Here is a 19,460-nt window from a genome sequence, read left to right as displayed (position 1 = left end):
GGAAGTAGGCTTAGTGATCTGCAGATTTTCTACAGTACTACCAATGAACAAGGAGAGTGAAGTACCATATGTCCAATACAGCTTTTAGTTTTTAGGTCCTTGTATGTACTCTGTTTCGACAGCATCCTGTCTGCCTAGCATCTTGCACAAAGTAACATATTTGTCTAAGCACCATGGTGCAGGAGCATGATTCACAAGTTTGTTCTGGCTTCCTGCTTGAGTGCCTAAGGATGTCCAGGGTCCAGCACACAAAGAATTAGGAAAATCAAGCATTAGTGATAGTTGCCTTTGTTAATACTAATGAGTCAACTTCAGTCTCACCTTAATGGTATTTTAACAATAAAAAGTACTTTAACACTTTAATTACATTATGTAGTCTGGAACATTCTTGTTCTTGTTAAGGCATATATAAGTTAGGATGAAAACTAGCATATTATCTTTGATGTGGGCCACATGCTGAGAGGCCCCCAAAGGATGTCATTGATGGTGATACAGCTGCCAACAGCAGGAGTCTCCTGAATGACAATTTTAATCAGATTTTAAAAAGAAGTCCCTTAACAGACAGTTAATTTGTGTTCGAGGGAAGAATGTTTGTGGTGTGATCATTGGAAACAGCTTCTTGCTCAGACAAGTAGCATTAACCCCAGAAAACCCCATTTTAATAATGTGGGGGTTTAGTTAAGGATTCAGTACTAGATTTTTGCAGAGTGCCCTGAGCTGACATTTTTGCTGCTGAGATTCAGTAGCAGTTTTGCTTGCAACAGTTGGCGCAGTTGAAATGTCTAGCTGATTTGTGAATTTGATGAGACACAAGTCGCAGCGGGCTGCAGGCATTCTGCCTTTGCCTCACCCGCAAAGTGAGAGGCAGCACTGAGTTCTGGAGTAGGGACTCTGGGGGTAAGCAGGACATGCACCAACCAGCCTCATTACTTTTTATAGAGCACCTTGCCTATCTGGAATAGTTACATTCGAGTTCTGTTTTCCTTTCTAAAGTTCTGATCCCTGAGGAAATGAGGATTATGCATTAATTTCTGTGATTTTAAAAGTAAGCATCTGACGCTTTTGCATAGTAGGTCATGCTTTCTGCTCCATATCCTGCTTAAAAAAAGCTGGAATCCAACGTTGTGAGTGACATTTTGGTGGAACTTTAGCAAGTACAGTCATTCCCAAACTGAAAATAGATACAGGTGGGTAGTCTGTGGTTCTAGCTCTTCTGAAAACCCCAGCCCCGAACCGCACCCAGGAGCAGCAGTTCACCAGCTCCTTCTGCTCACAATGATGAAAACCCAGCAACGGTGCCTCAGACCGAGGGTGGATGTTCCTTTGTCACCACAGCCTGCTAGAGACCTTTAATTTCCATGTCCCTGACATCTTTTTCTCAAATGAACTTTTCAAGATTTCTTAGAAGCTTAACTTTGATTCATAAGATCACTGAAGAATATTAACACCTGGTCCATTTAGCCATGGAGAGGAAAAGCTTGTTGGCACCAAATAATCGAAGCTGCTTTGTCCATAATCTAAAGGGGAAATGCATGGAGTTGTAGTGTGTGTTTCAGATCTCATCTTAATGTGTTCGTTACCTGGGAAATGCAGCCAGTAGTGTGTTAGCTGGGGAGGAATTAAGAATGTGCTTTAGGATGACCACTTTGTGTGTTAGTGACAGGTACATGCTTCATCTTGGGAGGAACAGAAAGTCTGCACCTCTTGCTTTTAGACTAGCAGCATCGTCTCAGAGTGCTGTTTCCTTGAAGAGAGTGGTAGGTAAAGCTTTAGCTGAGTGATTCTTGTAGCTCAAGAAGAGACCATAACGCAGGGTGATGATCTTGTGTCGAGGATCAACACCCCAGGCCATACCCTGTAGCATGCTATGTTGCAGTGTGCAGATCTGGAGCAGGGCCAGATGCAGTTTAGCAGTGGCAGATGAGTTCAGGACGGGCCGTGCCACCCTGCAGTTTGGCACTGCCTCTGGTTCTGGGCTCTGTGTTGCAGTTTGTAGTGTTGGGGATCACAGGAAAACAGCACTTTCAGGCTTGGTTTCTTATCCATGCTGTCAATGAAGCAAGAACTCTGCCATTGTTCTGTCTGACTGGTAGTTGTTCAGTTTAATCTTACAGGCTTACTAGCCATGCCCATTGTCCTAATGTTTAACCTAAGTTTTCCTTGGTAGTTTTTCCTTGCTGCTTCTTGTTCTGTGCACTGTGGGTACAGAGAACATCTTCTTCTATCAAAAGAAGACCATTAGTCATTACATTACATTAAACAAGCCTGCTCTTTTGAACGTGCTCCATGCTGATGATTTTCTCGGTCTCTGGTCAGTTCTCACTGCACTCCTCTGGCCTCTCTCCAGGTGATTCATACCCTGCTAGTTCCCAACCCAGCACAGTGCTTGAGTCAAGGCAATGCCAGTGCTTAGTGCAGCAGAATAGAACAGGAGAGGGAGAAAGAATTTATTCTGATTATACACACAGCTGTCTTGTATACATGTGTGAAACTTATGGTCTGATGTTTCCTGGAAGCAGGGTACTGCTGGCCTGAGTGCCTCTGCAGACTACCTGCTACATCTTCTCTCTTCTTCAAAAAAATACTTAGTTTGCAGAAGAGCTACACAGGCATCCAAGCCCCATTCTCAATTTGTGGGGGTGACTCTTTCAGCCTTTCATCTGTTCTGACCAAATTTCCACATTAATCTCTTCTACATATTCTCAACGGTTCAGATAAATTCTGATAAAGATCCAGAGTCTGGGATGGGTTGGTTAGTTCTGTCTTCTGCACTTAGGGTGTAGACTCTTAACATATTAGCATCTGCCCTCGAATGCATTTCAGTCACTTGAGTTTGGCCACTTTTTAGTTCTATCTTAACAGGTTGACTGGGGGTGCATCTTGAAGGCAAATTAAAATTGGTAGTTGAAACTGAAAATCAGCGTTTCCTGTTTAGATTATGTGCATCTTCAAAGTGTACAGAGCCACCTGCAATTAATGCTCTTTGTTGTATATCTTCTGTATTTACAGGATATTTGACAATAAAATCTTTTTTGACATTTAATCAGTAGCAGAGTTGTTCCACCCTCATTATGTATTCATGAACTTTATCACCAAGACACGGCATAAATGTTGAGCTTGCCTTTAAGATCAGGCATGCATTGATATTTAGTACCTAGGAAACTGTGGGGGGGATGTTGTATCTGTTCTATATTTGTGCAATATAAAAATGGGAATAGATTCTTTTTAAGAAGATGCTCAGGCTGCTGTTAAGGATGGAGACCAATGAAACCTGGTGACTAGTGAAACTTCAGCATACTTGGATGGGAGCTGTATATTCCATTGCCCATGTCATGGGACAAGTATTTTAAATCAAAGGCTGCATTTCCCCCTTTTACTCTAATGATTATAATAATAGTTAAGTTGTGGTTTAGTTTCTCGTTTCAGATGGAAATTTGAAAGGTATTAGGAAGAAAAATTGTCTTACAGGGTGCACTGGATCTGGTTTCTGATTCAAGTACTTGATGAAAGGAGGATTTTTGGCTTTTCATCCTTGAGAAATATTCCCCCTTGCAGTATTTTTCTTAATTTTACAATGCAGGTACCTTTTGAAAGCTGAATGCAACTTTATTCCCCTTCTCTGTAAAATCCTAGATCCAGAGGAGAGTCCTTTAGAAAAGACTAGAGCAGCTGGCATGGGTAAGATCTTGAATTTACTTTTTTATAAATACCAAATGTATCTGGGTATATAGTGGATGTTAAATAACATTTCTGTGTGAGAGATTAAACTGTAATAGAAAAATATTATCTGAACAGAAGGGGATGGAACTTGTACGTATCTTACATTTAGGAGGATAATCTCTAATGAGCCTCTCAGAATTTAAACTCTGTGATTCTGTCTGTAGAAGAAATGTTTGCATTGTCCTGTTGCTAGCAACTGATACTCATTTTCTGTGGGACTAATTTAACAGCTCTTCTTTCTTTGAAACTGCCTTGAATAATTACAGCCTAAACCCTGCCCCTACTATGTAAAAGGAAAATCCAAGTCATAGGATAGCAGTGAATCTTCAGTTTGGATTAAAAAACAGTATTTTATTTATTAGGTGCAGTTATGGCACTAAAATAAATGGTTGGTGCACTTCTACAACATCTCACCTTCAAAATTTAATCATCTACAAATGCTATTTATGTTTCATAAGCTTCTTCCCTTTTAATATGATTCATTAAATAGCCTTTTTTTTTCCCCTGCTGTTTGTTCATCTATTTTGGATGTAGACTCCAGGCATTTATTTCCCTTCCGTCTTAATCTATGAATCATAGACTCATGGGACCTTGTTGAGTCCAACCATTAACCCTGCAGGGACCAAGTCCACCCAATGCATGGTATGGTTGCTAGGAAAACATTTTAAAAGAAGTTCATACCATTTGTAAAATTCCAAAAGCAGCACTTTGAAATGGCAGCTCTGTTCAGCTGGAACCTGCTGATTCCAGTCCAGGTTTGTCCTGAAGCTGTCATGGAGACTGATTTCTTTCCCAAGAAACCTGTGCTTTCAATGCGGGTGTGTCCAGACAGACAACTTCCTCGCAGCTCCTCCATTTCTGGTCATCTTAATTGTCTGCATGCAGCAACTTCTAATTCAATTAAGACTAGCAGTGTTCCACATTAGCCTGTCTGCTAAAATCCATCCAGTATACTATAAAAAAGTCATTAGTTTGGTAATATCAATTTAACAAGTTTTAGCTCATTAACCTTGACACCAGCAGTGCTGGAGAGAGGACCCTTTTGATATTGTTGTTCTCAGCATATACCAGGGAGCTCTGAAAATCGGTCGAAATCCATGGCTGTTATCCTCAATCATCAGCTAGAGCTGTGTGCTGGCTTTCTTTATGCAAATTCCTCATACTAAAGCCATGAATTGCATCTTTTTGACTCAACTTCGTGGACTGGGGTAGTGTTTTTTGAGGGAAAACTTGTTTTCCATTCAGAACACCATGTATTTTCAGATGGCACTGTAACAGCATTGGCAGCTATTTCCTACATGTAGTTTTTCAGATAGGTACCATTCCAACACCACTTCTAAAAAGCTTACCTGAAGTGGGGCAAAGAAGTAATTTTGTGAACATTTTAATGGCTTAGTGGCTTGCACAAACACTTCTCCAGTTACTTCTTTTGCTTTCCAAGGTTGCTTTTGAGAAATCACAGTAGCATTTATAATAATGTTACTGTTTTGTCTTTAGAAATCTTACATTATGCTGCTGTAGGTACCATTATTAAATGGGAAAATGAGCAGTCATTTGAAAGTAGGGCACAGATAAATGAAAACTATAGCAGTCAAAGAGCTGCTGTTTGTTGTATGCTTCTGTACTGAAATTGGCTGTGTCTCGAGTTTCAGAATCGAGAAGAGGTAGAGCAGAACTCATTTTTAGCCTCCTAATACGTCTGTAAGCACAGAGGCTTTGGAAAACAGTGAGAAGAGGTTCTACAGAAACACTCTGTTTTCTTAGCTTGACCTTAAGCCTTGCAGTCACCCTGAGTCTGCCACATTTTATGGTTTGGGGATTGGATTTTGGTGTGAAGAGAATTAGCAACCATCTCTGGGGAAGGGCTGCATGAGATAGAGGAAAAAAGAAGAGGGACTTACAGAAATATTTTAATGTGGGATTGGGAAATCAAAGCAAGATGGATATGGAAAACAGTGTTTCATTTGCAGTTCTGCCTTTGTCCTATTCACGCCAGGGCAAGAAAATATCTTGTGTTTACTTCTGTCACTTTGTCTTCTTTGTTTTCTAGCCTGCTCACTCAGAAGCTATCGTTTACTATGTTCTAGGTCATGGAAGTGCTCCTTTCTGTGTACAGCAACCTATTGAGCTAGGGAACAGCTCTGATCCTTTTTCTCCTTTTTCCTGTGCTTGAGTAGGTCACCATCCAGAATGGACCCAGAATGGGTCTCCCCATGGCGCTGTGGTTTCTGCCACAGCCTTTCCCCCCCTGCCTGGCCGCAGTGTGTGGCCCTCAGCCAGCAGTTGTTCTCCATGGAGCAGGCAGTGCTGCCGTTGGCAGTGAGGGACAAGGGCCACGCGTTTCTCAAATGCTAAATGAAAGGCAAGTGCTGGACTGGGCATTGTTGACTGCAGCAATGTTGACACACGTCAGGAGCACCCACAGAGACGTGTATTTTGGCTTTGTTTGAGAGCACTCAACCCTGTGTGATCCCAGGAGGATGGAGGCTGCCAACATGAGTGTTGGTAAGTGTGTACAGCTGTGGTGCAGGTGTGAGAAAGCAGGGCAGAGCCGGAGGGAGCTGTGGCTGCCTCTGCAGCCAGGACATGGGCATTTGTTCCCAGTGGAAAGCCAAAGCCTTGCTCAGTGGGGCTTAGTTAATGTGTGCACTGTACACACTCAGTCACAAGATTAAAGATTAACTTGGAATACTTTGATAAGGTGTCAAGCCAGGAGATGGACAGCAAAGAATTGGTACTCATTTACAATGTTAATGAGAGAAGGATTTCAGTAAAAGACCAGAGGTGTAATATATGCCATTTGAATATTGCAGGCTAATAAAAAGTGCCCTCTACTGAGCTATGTGTCAAAAACTTTTGTTGTATAAAGGTTTACCTCAGCTAAATTTTCAGCTTCAGTAAGGCAAAACAAGGTATATCTAAATTTAAGTGTAAGCTGTAATTCTTTTTCTCCCTCTTTTCAAGTTTGCCTCATAGAAGGTGAAGTGGTTTTTGTCTTTTCTAGGTATCTACTCCAAAATGGGAAAGTACATTAGACAGGGCTAATCTGAAATTTTGGTTGATCTCTGGGGAGTGGGGGAAGAGTGCAGTGTTGAGACTGAGAAAAGCTTTGCAAATGCAGAACGTGAGGAGGAGAGGTTGTACTTTGACAAAGTCCTCCGAGTCTGGAAAGGGATCGTTTTGAGCACTTTCAGCTTTGAAAATGTACCAAGGAACCACACTCTACCCTGGGAAGCAACTCTGCCGAAAATTCACATTACAAAACACATCTGTTAAGTTGTTCTTCCTTAGAACATTTCACATTTTTCTTCCAAAAGTTACCCAAATCCTTTCTATGCACAAGAGCATCGTCTTTATCTAAGGAACATTTTTAAAGCAAGCCAAAAATATTCTTTCAATAGCTGGAGTCAATATGGATGCAGGAAAAAGAGCAGTTTTATGAGGACTTTAAAACTTCAGAGAGAATCACTTGTACATGAAAGCAGAAAATACACATGGTGAGTAGTCAGGGAACATGTCTGTAAACCAAAGCTGCCTCTCTAAATATTTGCTTCCTTTCTAAGAGGGATCTTAGATTCTTTGACATTTGTGACATTGTTAGCATCTTATCTGAAAGAATGGCATTTCTCCTGGCAAAGGTGGGTTTTGTATGGTCACATTAAACTGTGTGCACATCCATGAATGTATCTCAGTGTATGCAAAACAAGAGCTACACATCAGCACATCTGTGCATTCTGATGGGGAGCTTAGCAGTCTGACCATGTTCACTTTGGATTTAAATACTTTTGGAGGTGTTCAGACTTGATTACTTGGCCTCACCTAAATAGTACAGCCTAGAAATAAGGCTCATTCTGGGTAGCTGTCTCTATTAGATGTGTAACTAAAAATCCATCACCGCTAAGGTCTTTCATGAAATGTTTATGTTATTTCACTCAAGATTTTTTGACTAATATTTTTAAATGCTTGTTCAATTTGAAAAGTGGAGGCCTGGCTGCAAAACCTGGGCCTGGACTTAAGAATCCATATTTTAAGGGAATTATACTCTGGGGTTGTTGTCTGATCAGTTACATGGATACAGACTGAGGCACCAGCTATGGATACCAAAAACATCCAGAGCTCTGGAACAATCAAGGTTCCCTGTGGGAGGCAGAATCAGCCTTCATCCTTTCAGTTAAACCCACAAAGCCAGCCCCACTGCCACACAAGAGCTTGTGATGTCGGATACTGTGCCATGGATGTGCTCTTGCAGAGTGCAGTGCTCTTTAAAACAATCTCTTTCCCTTTCTTTCCTGTTTTTGTTTTTTTTTATACTGAATACTGCCTAGAATCTCAGATGTGAAAATCATATCTTCAAGCTTCCCAAACTAAAGAGCTTTGGGAAGAGTGTATTTGTCATTATGTTTAATTTGCACACACCTCACCAAAGAAAAGGCCAGGGGAGCTAGGCCGAGAACACAGCTGTACAGGCAGCTCAACTAATTGCCTCTCCATCCTCAACCTCATTTATCTTCATTTCTTCCCAATTATACCAAATTATCAATAGTCTCTGTTGCATCGGAGTCTTAATCCCCTTTATTCAGGCAGCATTAGCTAGTGGCAGATGAATTCTTGGAGGGAGTCAGGGTAAACAGCCATGAAATGCCACCTCTGGCAGATGGCATTGCTCACAAGAAATGTGACAAAACATTTGGAATTTGTTCCTAGGCATTGGTATGAGAAGGCAAGCTGTCAATATTTTTTTAGATGATAATCAAGGTGGTACATACTTAGAGCACAAGCAGAAATGAATCCTGTCCAAAGCCTCAAGCTTAGTTAAGTTCCGCTTGGCACTCTACTGTTGTTATTTTGTTGCTGAAGCCTCGCACTTCTTTTCTTCCTAAGAAATATTTTCACTTTATCTGCTACTGATATCAACATTTTAATAATGTTTGTTCTGGTGATATTATTCATGGTTTCATATACCACAGAAAGAAATATTAAGTTGAGGTTATAGACTATCCCTCGCACAATACCAAATTCGGGATGTATTTTCTTAAGTAGTTTCTTTGACACTGTTGGTCTTATCTAGGGGTTTGATCCTGCTCCTTAGAGAAGCTAATGCAAAGCTCCTGCTAGTACTCATTGAGGAGAACTGTACTAGAGATTAGATATGAGCACCTAGTGACTAGGTTTGCTGAGTTAGAAAAAGAATCAGAAAATCAAAGATTGAATGCACAAGGTGTCCAAGTGCTCAGGCAGGTATAGATGCAACTGTGAGCAAAAAGGAAACCAATTTTAAGGAAGTATGGAATTGGCAGCTGATACAGTTCCAGCATTTCCCACCCTCTGTGTTATTTTTAGGCTGGCATTAAATGGAACAGAGGAGATTTCACTGCAGGCCTTTCATGTGAATTAGGATTGCTCACAGGCTCTTCTGGTTCTGGCAGTATTCTAGACTTTCTGGAACTCAGTAATAACTTAGCACAAGGAATCAAATGACAGGCATCAAAATGGTGTATCTCTGGGATGAGTTTATACCTTGCTTGTGTTCCCCACACGGGCATAGCTTGTTGGAGCTGTGTGAGCATCTGCACTTACTGATCCTTCTTGGAAACAGGGGCTTAGCACAGGAACTCCAAGTGGAGAGCTTCTGCAGTCATTCAGCTTCACTTTTAAAGTCTTATTAGGCATCCTTTTGCAGCCTTCCCTTTGCTAGTAAAATCTCCACTATCCTTTAGTTCTGTGTGGATGCTCTGAGTTGCAGCTGTTTGGAAGGTTGTCCAAATGTGTGTGTGTGAAGTGCCACACTCTGGATTTAATCCTTTCAAGACATTACTTGGTATTACACAGAGTTCTTTCAGCATTGGGAGGTTTTGAAACTGCTATAACGACATAATTTATATCACTACAAATTAACTTAGAAGATTACAAGCTGTAACTTGAACTGTACAGAATAATGATCTCAAAGAAGTAGTAAATGAGAAGTTGTTGAAACTGAAATGGTCTGATTTTGTAGTGCAGCATTACCTGTGGGTGTAAAGATGTTCTCAAAGCATCTCAAAATCAGACTAAGCTATCTGACTAGTTATAGTCACAGTAAGAATACACAGTACAGCTATCTCAGGGGTTGTTAAATAGTGGAGAATACTAAGTCATTTAAAAACCAAACAAATAACCAACCCCCCAGCAAAACACCCCTGCCACACCCCACCCCCCCCCACACCCCCCCCCCCCCCTTAGTCTGTGATGAGTGAAGGTGTCAGTGATAATCACCACTGAAGTATGAATCTTAGTTCCTTGTTTCTGGCTGCAGTCGTTGAGTTTAGCAGGATGCATGTTTTGTGCTTTCTGGCAGACAGCCCTGCAGACTCTGTTCAAGATCTGAAAGTTAAGCTGTTTTTATTTCTGGCTTGTGCATCATCAACAGTAATAAAAACATGATGGACCAAAACATTGACCTTCTTTCTCTCTGCGAAATGCACATGTTCCTGGAGACAGACTTTGGGCTTACAGTAGAAAATGGGTATTGTTGTTGTTGGCAGTTCTAAGCCAGAGATACCATGTTCTAAGGCAGTCCTCTTATCTTTGCCTGGAAAAATAGATAGCAATGAAGTCACACGTTTATTGCTGAAAATGTTAGCAGTAGCAGTTTGGAGTGCAGAAGGGAGCAGATCAGGTTTGCAAGGATGGACCAGAATCCTGTGGTTACATTTCAGAATAGCACTGAGTGTTTACAGGCTGTTCTCCCTCACCAGCATAGTGTCCTTGAAATAACAATCTCTGCGGATATTTGTAAGCCTTCTTTTGTCAAAGGCAGGTTCTGTAAGCTGTCAGGAGCAGGGCTGTGTCTGACCCAGCTCTCCAGTAGGAAAGCAAAGGTACTTTGACTGCTCACTAGCTCAAGCTTGCTGAGCTTCCTACAACAGTGGAGGTCATTTATTATCTCTCAGGAAAGGGATTGCAGATGCTTTTCCAAAAGGAAATGGAGACTTTAAGTCTCTCTAATTCTGATACTACACATTGTATAGAAAAAACTGAACAAGGATGCATTATTAAATCAACTATAAGAACCAGAAGAAGTCAGAGGAAGGCAGCAAATGCCAAGTTAAGCCTTCAAGTCACACTTGCAAATACAAAGAAGTAGCTATCCATTCAGTGCATCTCCAAGCTGTGGAATACCTTGCTACAGGATATTGTAGGTGCAAAAATTTAATGGAAGAGAATTGAATGGAAGAAAAATCAATTAGAGGCTATGAAATGGAAGAAGATCTCTGTTTCAGGAAGTTCCTAATGCATAAGTTGTTGGAGAGTATTCTGGGAAGTTGTCACTCTGTGTTTCCTCTGGTTTTAAACTCTGGTGTGTGTTTGCTTTTGGTCTTTTTTAGAGCCAAGGTGTTAGGCTGTCTGGGCTGTAGCTAGCTGTGTGCAGTTACTCTGGGAGATGTTACTCCTTTAGTTGCATTGCCCCTCCCTTCTGAAATATCATGGCTAATTGCCATTTAGGGGTCATAAATACCTAACTATTGATGTGAAGATTACAGGCTTTTCCCAGACACCCCCCCTTTCATTATCACATGGTTAACTATCAGGTAATAAAGAAGCAAAGGATTCATTTATTAATTACCTGAGCTTTTCTTCAGCATGTCACCTTCCTAGCCCAGAAGCTACTTGTTTTGACTAATATTTATGCATGACTACATCAGCAAAAGAAAAGAGGGGAGTGGTACAGATAGCTAGCTGTGAGAAGTGCTTTCAGATATTGGTGCTTTTTAATGAAAATCAGCATATTTATCTAACTTTCTGTAAATGTGATGCTTCATCACGCTAAATCCAGCTTTAGTGGTGTGCTGTGGTGGTACAAGTTGAATCAGGCGACCTGTTTGAGGTATGCTTGGCATTTTGAGTTTCATTGAAGATACTGCTTCTTAGAGCAGTTTCTGGTTTTATCAAACTAGACCCTTACCTCATATTGTGTTTTCCTTATTTACTCTTCATCTTTTTATTTGCAACATTTCTCCCATTTTCCAATGTCAGATCCTCAAGGAGAAGGCCATACTTCAGCAGCTACCCAGGAGAGGCTGTTTTGCTGAAATGGTTTTGTGTCTGCAGCCAGTAGCTCCACTACACTGGTCTTAGAGAGCAGGAGAAAACACCCTGGTGTGTTTTAGTAATCGTCAGCATTTCTGTGCCTGTCATTGGAAGGGATGAACGGCCCAGAGGAGAGGTTTTACCCTGTTAATGAGTGCTTGACACCGAGTGCCTGATTGTAGCTGTGAGATTTCTTTTTGCCTGGGAAGGCCCCCATTGTAGGACAGTCTGACTTTCCAAGGTAGCTGGCAATAAGGAGACTTCCCAGGGCTTGTGCTTTAGCACTATAATCATCACTCACAATTTGTGAACTTCAGAACACATTGGATTTACCACCTTAATTCTTTTTCTTTGTTCATTTTAAAGGAAGCAATTGACAGTTTGGGAGGGATAATTTGATCCCTAAATAAATAGCATGTCTCTGCTTTTATCTCCTGAAAAAAGTATCATCCTGGAATTAATTGTTCTTAATTAAATTGGCATCAAATATTCTGACATATTCCCAGTTATCTTCAGTATCCTGTTTGCTGTGAAATAAACTTTGATTTTGCTGTCATTAAGACTTTTCAAAAAGTTTAGAAATTACATTCAGATTTCAGATGCCTTCTTATTGTACAATTATCAACAGATTACTTCACCTAAGTTGTGACAGACATATTTTTTAAGTATGACTGACTGATGGACAGATTGGGAATTGCTGAATTAATGGGCACATTTCAAAGCTTTGGCAGGGCTAAGCAGTAATTACATCTGCTGAACCACTTGATAAGCTTTTGGAAGTAGCCCAGTAAAACCATCACTGGATTTCTTGAGTTTTAATATCTAACCCTACATACTTTCATGGCTTTCTTGTAGGGCACAATCCAGGAGTTGGTCTAGGTGAATATACACAGCTAAGGAAATCAGAGCACTAAGGCTTTAAATGCACTGCAGATTTCCAGTTTGATTTTTCAGGCGGGTGTCCTGTTTGGGGGGGCTGATTAAAACTCTCCCATTTTAGAATAAGTTTATCTGGGATTAATAGAAGACCACAGAAAGTGTCACTCAAGTGTGGTCTCCATGAACAATATCATCAACTGCCAGCACAAAGGACAGAATTGAGGTGAAATGGCTCGTAATCCTGATCCAGACATCTAAATGCTAATACCATGGAAAGAGTTGCCATAAGATTGCAGGTTGAAGTGTTTTCAGCAGAGAATATTCTGTGTAGCCAAAGCAGCAGCTATTCCCATAGTATCAAGGCAAGATTGGGATATTGATAAAAGCAAATAGTCTGGGACACCCAGAAACGTGGGGGCTCAGAGTGCTGGCACATCAGCTCTGTTGATTTAGGTGTACTGGGCTTCTAGAGGAACCAAAACCTTTCAAAGGCCACTTAAAAGTCAGAGGTGGTAAATGCTTTGAATTTCCATTATTAAGGTCAAAAGATGGTATCAGTAATTAAATTTTGGTCACTGGTTGATTTTGCCCCTGCTGACTGCAGGGGGGGCTGGACTAGATGATCTTTACAGTTCCTTCTCAAACCAAACCATTCTATGACTCCATGAAACTCTCAGTGCTGAAATAGCAATGCTGTGAATCCTTTTTTCTTTACAGCTGTTAGGCTTAGTCTGCCCAACTGCATGACAAATGTGTTTTACAATAATTCTGGAATAAAATTGGACATTGAAGATGGTATTGCTTTTAACAATTTGAGTTCCATTTTTCAGAACAGTATCACAACAAAAAGCAAGTCGAGAGACATAGATTGAAGCGGTGTGCTTGTTCAATTCAGAGGTACCCCTGACAGAGTGGATTTCATTTAGATAGACCAGAGAGTTTTAAGGCTGATAAAATGAATTGGAAACCAAATGAAAAGAAACTGTCACCAAATTGAACTTTGATTACTTTCTGGAGGTCTTTCAGTACTGAAAAACAAGACACTAATTTGATCATCACAAATATATCTTCGTCAGAGAAAGTTTTGGGGCTCTCATTTTGAAAAGCACAAATGCACTGAGAGGTTTGTTACTGGAAGACAGGTAGCTTGGAGTGTTACCTTGTGAAATCACTAAACTCAGGTGAGCAGCAGCATTTTCAGAGAAATTAAGCTGAGCTTATCACTTACATTTCCTTCAGCTAAACAAAATGAAAGTTAAACAGAGGCACTTTGCTTGCAGATGTGTGCGTGATTGTAAATCACCTTGCAGTGACTCTGTGAGTACAGTGTGCAGCAGCAGCAGCATGGGTATGTATTGCATTGCCTGATTTTCCCTGTTTGTCTGTGTTAGCTGTGGTTTAACTCCATGTACATCTGGCTTTGCTGTTCACAGGGGCTTGGGAACAGATACATGCAGAATTTGGCCACTTGGCTGGAAATGGCTCTGAGGGAAAGCTCACCTCTGCCTGCATTGTCATGGTGAGGTGAATAGGCTGGCGTTTCTTTGCCTGTGCTTAGTTGAATCTAAGTGCAATTCATGCAGAAAGTGCTTCTCTCAAGTAACCTGGTTAGATTGGTAAATACCACACTTCAGTAACTAAGCATATGGTAAGTAATTCTTTCTCTTACTACACGTGTAGTGTCCTGTCTGTCTTGGTCTGTGCTCTTTGATAGCTGCGTTGCATTTCTGCACAGGCATCTGTACAGTGCAGGCAGCCAGGACAGTCCCCGTTGTGCCTTCAGCTGCAAAGCTGGAAGCAGACCTCTACACAACACGTTTGCCTGGGTTGGGTGGTAGAAAGAAATATCTGCTGCTGCTGGGCAGTCAGTGCATTCTGCAGTCACTTATGGTCAGCTAATAGCTCTGCCTTTTTCTTCCCACTTCGGTGTGGTGGTGTGAAGGAAACCGCAGGCTCTGTGCTAGCTTCTGACAAGCATCAGGAGCTTTGGAAGATGGAGGTTCTTGTTTCTCTTGCCCTTTTTTGGTGCTGAGTACAATCTGTTCTGGGACAAGATTGACTAGAATGCAAACAAGATAAGGAAAAATTACCTTTCTGTCCTTTAGTTTTATCTGCTGGAGAGAAGGTCATATGGGTAGTGGGATAATAGTGTTAAATGTAAAGCTTTTTGTCAAGCCTATAAATGGTGTATTGGCATTCTGGCAAATCAACAGACTTCTGCATGCTCTAATAATATTTCTGTGATGCTTAAGAATCAAGGTACTAATTAAGAGGAAGTATTCTCTCCCATTTAAAATAAATAGCTCTCTTTCCCTTCATAATCTAGGCATCAAGTCAATCGTGTTGCTCTTTTCTGTTGTCATTTTCCATAGTGATGTATCTTTGTTTTTTTCCCATATAGTTTTCCTCTTTTTGCTTCTTCATGCACACCTAAATTACTTGAAGCCCATCTCACTATGTACAGCAGGTGCAGATCATTGCCTAATTTTAGACTCCTTATCTTCTATATTAAAAAAGAGTGAAAATCTTCACCAGCTTACTGTGGACAAAGAAATTGTTTTTTCCTAAGACAAATTCCTTCAAAGGCCAAACATTTTCTTTAGTATAATGAAAAAAAAAAAACCCTCCCATGAATTAATTTCTTAGTTGTGTATTGTGTGACTCATAAAGTTTCCTTTTTAGTTTCATCTGGAAGCTCTTCCTACTAAAGATTTAGAATCAAAGCATGACATCTTTGCCTTACTGACACACCAATTTGGACAAAAAATGGCAATGAACAAAAATCTGGACAATTATGGCTAAACCTAAACAGGAAGTATTAAGGAGGAGCTACTTTTTATAGATGTATTCACTTCCTTGTTACCATAACAATTAGAAGATAGCATTGAGAGATATATGTGTGCGTGTGAAGTATGTACTTGCTTATACAAGGTGCTGACAACAGCATTACTCAATAAGAAAACAGGCACACTCAGAAATGAACTTTTAACAGAAAATGGCATGAGAATATTACCACAGGTCTGCATTTCACAGAGCTGATTTAGAATGTGACTCTAGTTCTGGTTACTCTTGACACCTAAACTTGTCTTAGTATGTGGGGGTTGATACAGCAGGGAAGGATGCAGGTTTTCTCTTGAAGCAATTAAGTTTTAGCTATGCAAAGGGACTGTGGGCAGGATGAATGTGTATGTCTGTGCTGTAGAGCACAGGAGTAGGACCTGTGAGCCCAGACTTCTCCTCTGCTTCCACAACTGGTGTACCAGGCAATGTGGAGGAAGTTGCTTCATAATCTGCACCTCAGCTTTCCCACTTGTAGGCTGGTGAGCATCATACAGGCCTTGTAAAACATGTCACAACTGAAGAGTTCTAGGTAAGAAGAAGTTCTCATCGTTTTCATTTTAAGAGACTTGCTACTACATGGATTGTGCAGTCCAGGTGAAGTGGTGAAGCTCTTATCTCTGTAGTCTGCAGGATACATTTCATTTACCATGCACTTTTATTATACATCACACACTCAACAGTAATTTTTCCTTTTCTTAAGGGGAAGTGATAGAGAACATAAGAATACAGGAATGGTCTGTAGAGATAAGTGTGTTGCAATTTATTCTTCTGTTGCTGGCACTGAATACTGGAGCAGATTTACAAGTGGAATTTGCAGGGAAAGAAGTTATTATTGTCTCCATCTGTAAGAAAAACTGGTTCAGTGATTTGGATTGTGCACCATCATTCCAATTCAGTTTGCTGTGCCATGGTGGTTTCCTTAAGTCGCTTTTCTGTGCAGTGCACTTCTCCACCTGTGAAAGAGGACTAATTGTACTTCACTCTGGAACGTACAACCTTGTGAAGCTGGGCACAGAAAGCTGGTAGGGCCACAGAAGTATGGTGGGTAGATGCATGAGGCTTTGGAAAGACAAGAGGAACTTCCAGAAATAAATAAATGAATTAAAAATTTAGACCATCTGTGCCTGGGGTTGGAGGTACTAGAGAGAAGCAAATGGGATGAGAGAGACAGCCGGATGAAGAGTGCAGCTTTTTGTTTTCATTCAGAAGATCTCCAGTAAACTGTCTTGTGCACAGGTGTCTTTTGTGGCCACTGCCCTGATACCTGAGCTTAAGTCTGCAAAATCTGCTTCTAAGTGAAAAAAATCACACTGAGGTAAATATTCTGTGTGTTTCTAGAGGAAGAGTGAAGTGTAAATGTGAAACTTCAATGCACTGAAAAAAGCATATGGAGAGAAATAAAACTCAATAAAATCAAAGGCTAAACATATCCTCAGAAAATCCTTTTTTTAATGACATGTTTAAGTTGGTAAGTATTTGAGCAAAATAATACCAGCTCTGTTTCACAGGAGTCAGAACCAACAGCTTCTTTGTGCAGTATCAAATGTTGTTTGAAGAAGTTGCTATACCCTGCATTTAGCACAGATGCTAACACAGCCTTAACTCTGGTAGTTGGAATGGGCTGCCCAGGGAGGTGGTGGAGTCACCGTCCCTGGAGGTGTTCAAGAAAAGCCTGGATGAGGCACTTAGTGCCATGGTCTGGTTGACTGGACAGGGCTGGGTGCTAGGTTGGACTGGATGATCTTGGAGGTCTCTTCCAACCTAGTTGATTCTATGATTCTAGTTCTCTCTTCTGCACTGCTCTATTCTATCACATGGCCTCTTCTGGTGCGTCTTTTTTTGTCAGTGTATTACTCATCATTTTACAAATTGCAGATCTTTTGCAAGAAGGTAATTCATACTTGGACGTGGTGCTAAAATGATGGAGTGGTTTCCTTTTTCCTCAGTTGCCGACCTTTCAAACTTTTTCATTTAGCTGAATTAATCATGTTTATTAGCTACATCAAGAATGGAGTTTTCTCTTACTTTCATGTTCAATTAAAATGGGTTGGTTTTTTTGCTTGCTGCCTTTGCTGCATCACAGTGATATCTTCACTTGCTCTAGTTGAAATTCTTATTCATAAATTCAAAAGAGCCTCTACTGCAGTTACAGATCAGTATAAGAATGTGTAATCTGAGTGGAAATGTGAGGTGTACCTGTGAAGGCAGCATACTGCAAATGCCTCTTTACAAATGCTCACTCTTTTTTAAGCTGGGGTTTTTTTTGTGGACCAGATGTGGATCAGTATTCACTGCCATGGTCTACTTAACTGCTGTCTAAAAGGATCTTGTTATTCAAGCGTGTAAGTGGAATCCTGGAGAAAACTGCTGCAGAACACTGTCTCTTCAGGAAACCAAACAGCTATCTAGACCCAGCACCTGAGTGCTTAGTTTGCTGTGCCTTGGCTTCCCCTAGGCAGTAAATGCCTCACATAGACTGTATCTGGACTCTTTGAAATTAAATTCTTGAATACTGCTGGTGTTTTCCAAACCCAGCCTAGTGCCTGCCTTTTTATCTTAATGAAGCCTTTCACTTAGGACATCCCCAGGACCAAACCCAGCAGCAGAGGGAAAGCTGTTTAAGCTCAAAGATATTACAGGAGCAGGGTAAACTGTTTGAACCCGTTTAGGACTGAATTGAAGCTGGAATGCTAGCGAGTGTTGGAGGGAGCAACTCTCCAGTGGGATTACCAGTGGTGAGAGCCCTGATGAGCCCCAGGACAGCCATTAGTCTCTGGCAGGGCTTGAGTGGCCCCATTCATTGTGACAGCACAGGACTGGGCTTCAGTGTCTCTCCTATGGTCCCTTTCTGCCTTACTTTGTGACTGATATTTGCTTGGATGATTTTATCCTTAACCATACAGCTTTTCCTCTCTCCATAGACTGGCCTTATGAAGGTAGGTGATGCTGAAAGTTTCTGATACTTTTTTTGCCTGATGCATATTTTATGAATTTACTTTTTTGAACTTCAGGTTTCGAGTGCTGTGTTTGTGCTTGGTGCTTAGCCATTGCTCATTGCTAGCCAAGCACACTGTCTTTTAAGGAAAAGTACCTGCATTTATGGATTGTTTGTACCCTCTTTTGCAGGTGGGAGTGAGTCATCCTGGGATAAAGACAAGCTTCAGTCTCCCATTACAACAGGATCACAGCACAGCATTGGTCATCCTACACTGTCAGGGCAGACAGGCCTTGGAAGTGCACACCCACTCAGTCCTCTGCAGCAGAATCACCTGCTCACCAACAGTATGTACTGTGCTCTTACAGGGGTAGAGAAGGGCTTGGAGCCCTGCTTGGAGGCTGGGCTTGTGCTCCTTCCCAGCCTCCTGGAGATGAGGAAATGGACAGGGTCAGGCCTCCTTTTGCCGCTGCACTTGCGCAGCATCTCCAGGCTACCCCCTGGGACACAGCCATCCTCTTTGAGTAGTCACCCAGTGCTGGGCTAGGGACTGTCAGTCCCTGACTGACATTTCCATGGCTTCGGCCGAAGGGAAAAATAGCCATAAAGTTAACATTTTATGTGAGAAAATTCCCTTCCAGTGGAGCATGCTGACTACTAACCAAAAATAATGAGAGTCAGGAATAAATTCAAAATGCCTGCTTAAAAGTGAGCAGAAGCAGTCCCTCTGCCTTGTTCTGCCAAGTGTGGGCAAGGTCATCTACTGGACCCAGCTATTCAAAGCAACTGGATTAAAATAACACAGAGGAAGTCTGGATTTGGAACTTAAAGCTGCCTTCAAGCCCATCTCTTTTCCTTTCTTAGAAAGGGAGCAGATGTGAAGGCAGCAGTTTCCCTTCTCCTTTGCACCCAAAGAGGGAAGGAAGGGAAGGGAAAATTATTCCAAACAAAGATGTGTAAGATTTATATGTTAAAAACTAGTGAGGAGTGAAGTTAGTTCTAACAGATGATGGTGGAT

The 19,460-nt window shown here is 41.2% G+C and overlaps 1 protein-coding gene across 3 annotated transcripts in view; it reads left to right on the top strand.

Annotated features, from left to right (window-relative positions):
- DACH2 (dachshund family transcription factor 2) overlaps positions 1 to 19,460 on the top strand; it is a 280,125-nt gene that overhangs the window by 196,275 nt on the left and 64,390 nt on the right. For all 3 annotated transcript variants that reach the window (XM_064158956.1, XM_064158954.1, XM_064158957.1), the window contains exon 4: positions 18,634 to 18,789. In XM_064158956.1, coding sequence (XP_064015026.1) covers positions 18,634 to 18,789 — 156 coding nt within the window. The remainder of the gene's footprint in view (positions 1 to 18,633; positions 18,790 to 19,460) is intronic.

Source organism: Pogoniulus pusillus, chromosome 19 (genome assembly GCF_015220805.1).
Source record: "Pogoniulus pusillus isolate bPogPus1 chromosome 19, bPogPus1.pri, whole genome shotgun sequence".
NCBI lineage: Eukaryota > Metazoa > Chordata > Aves > Piciformes > Lybiidae > Pogoniulus > Pogoniulus pusillus.
The sequence above is the reverse complement of the archived record's forward strand: the minus strand, read 5'-3'. Positions and strand labels throughout refer to the sequence as shown.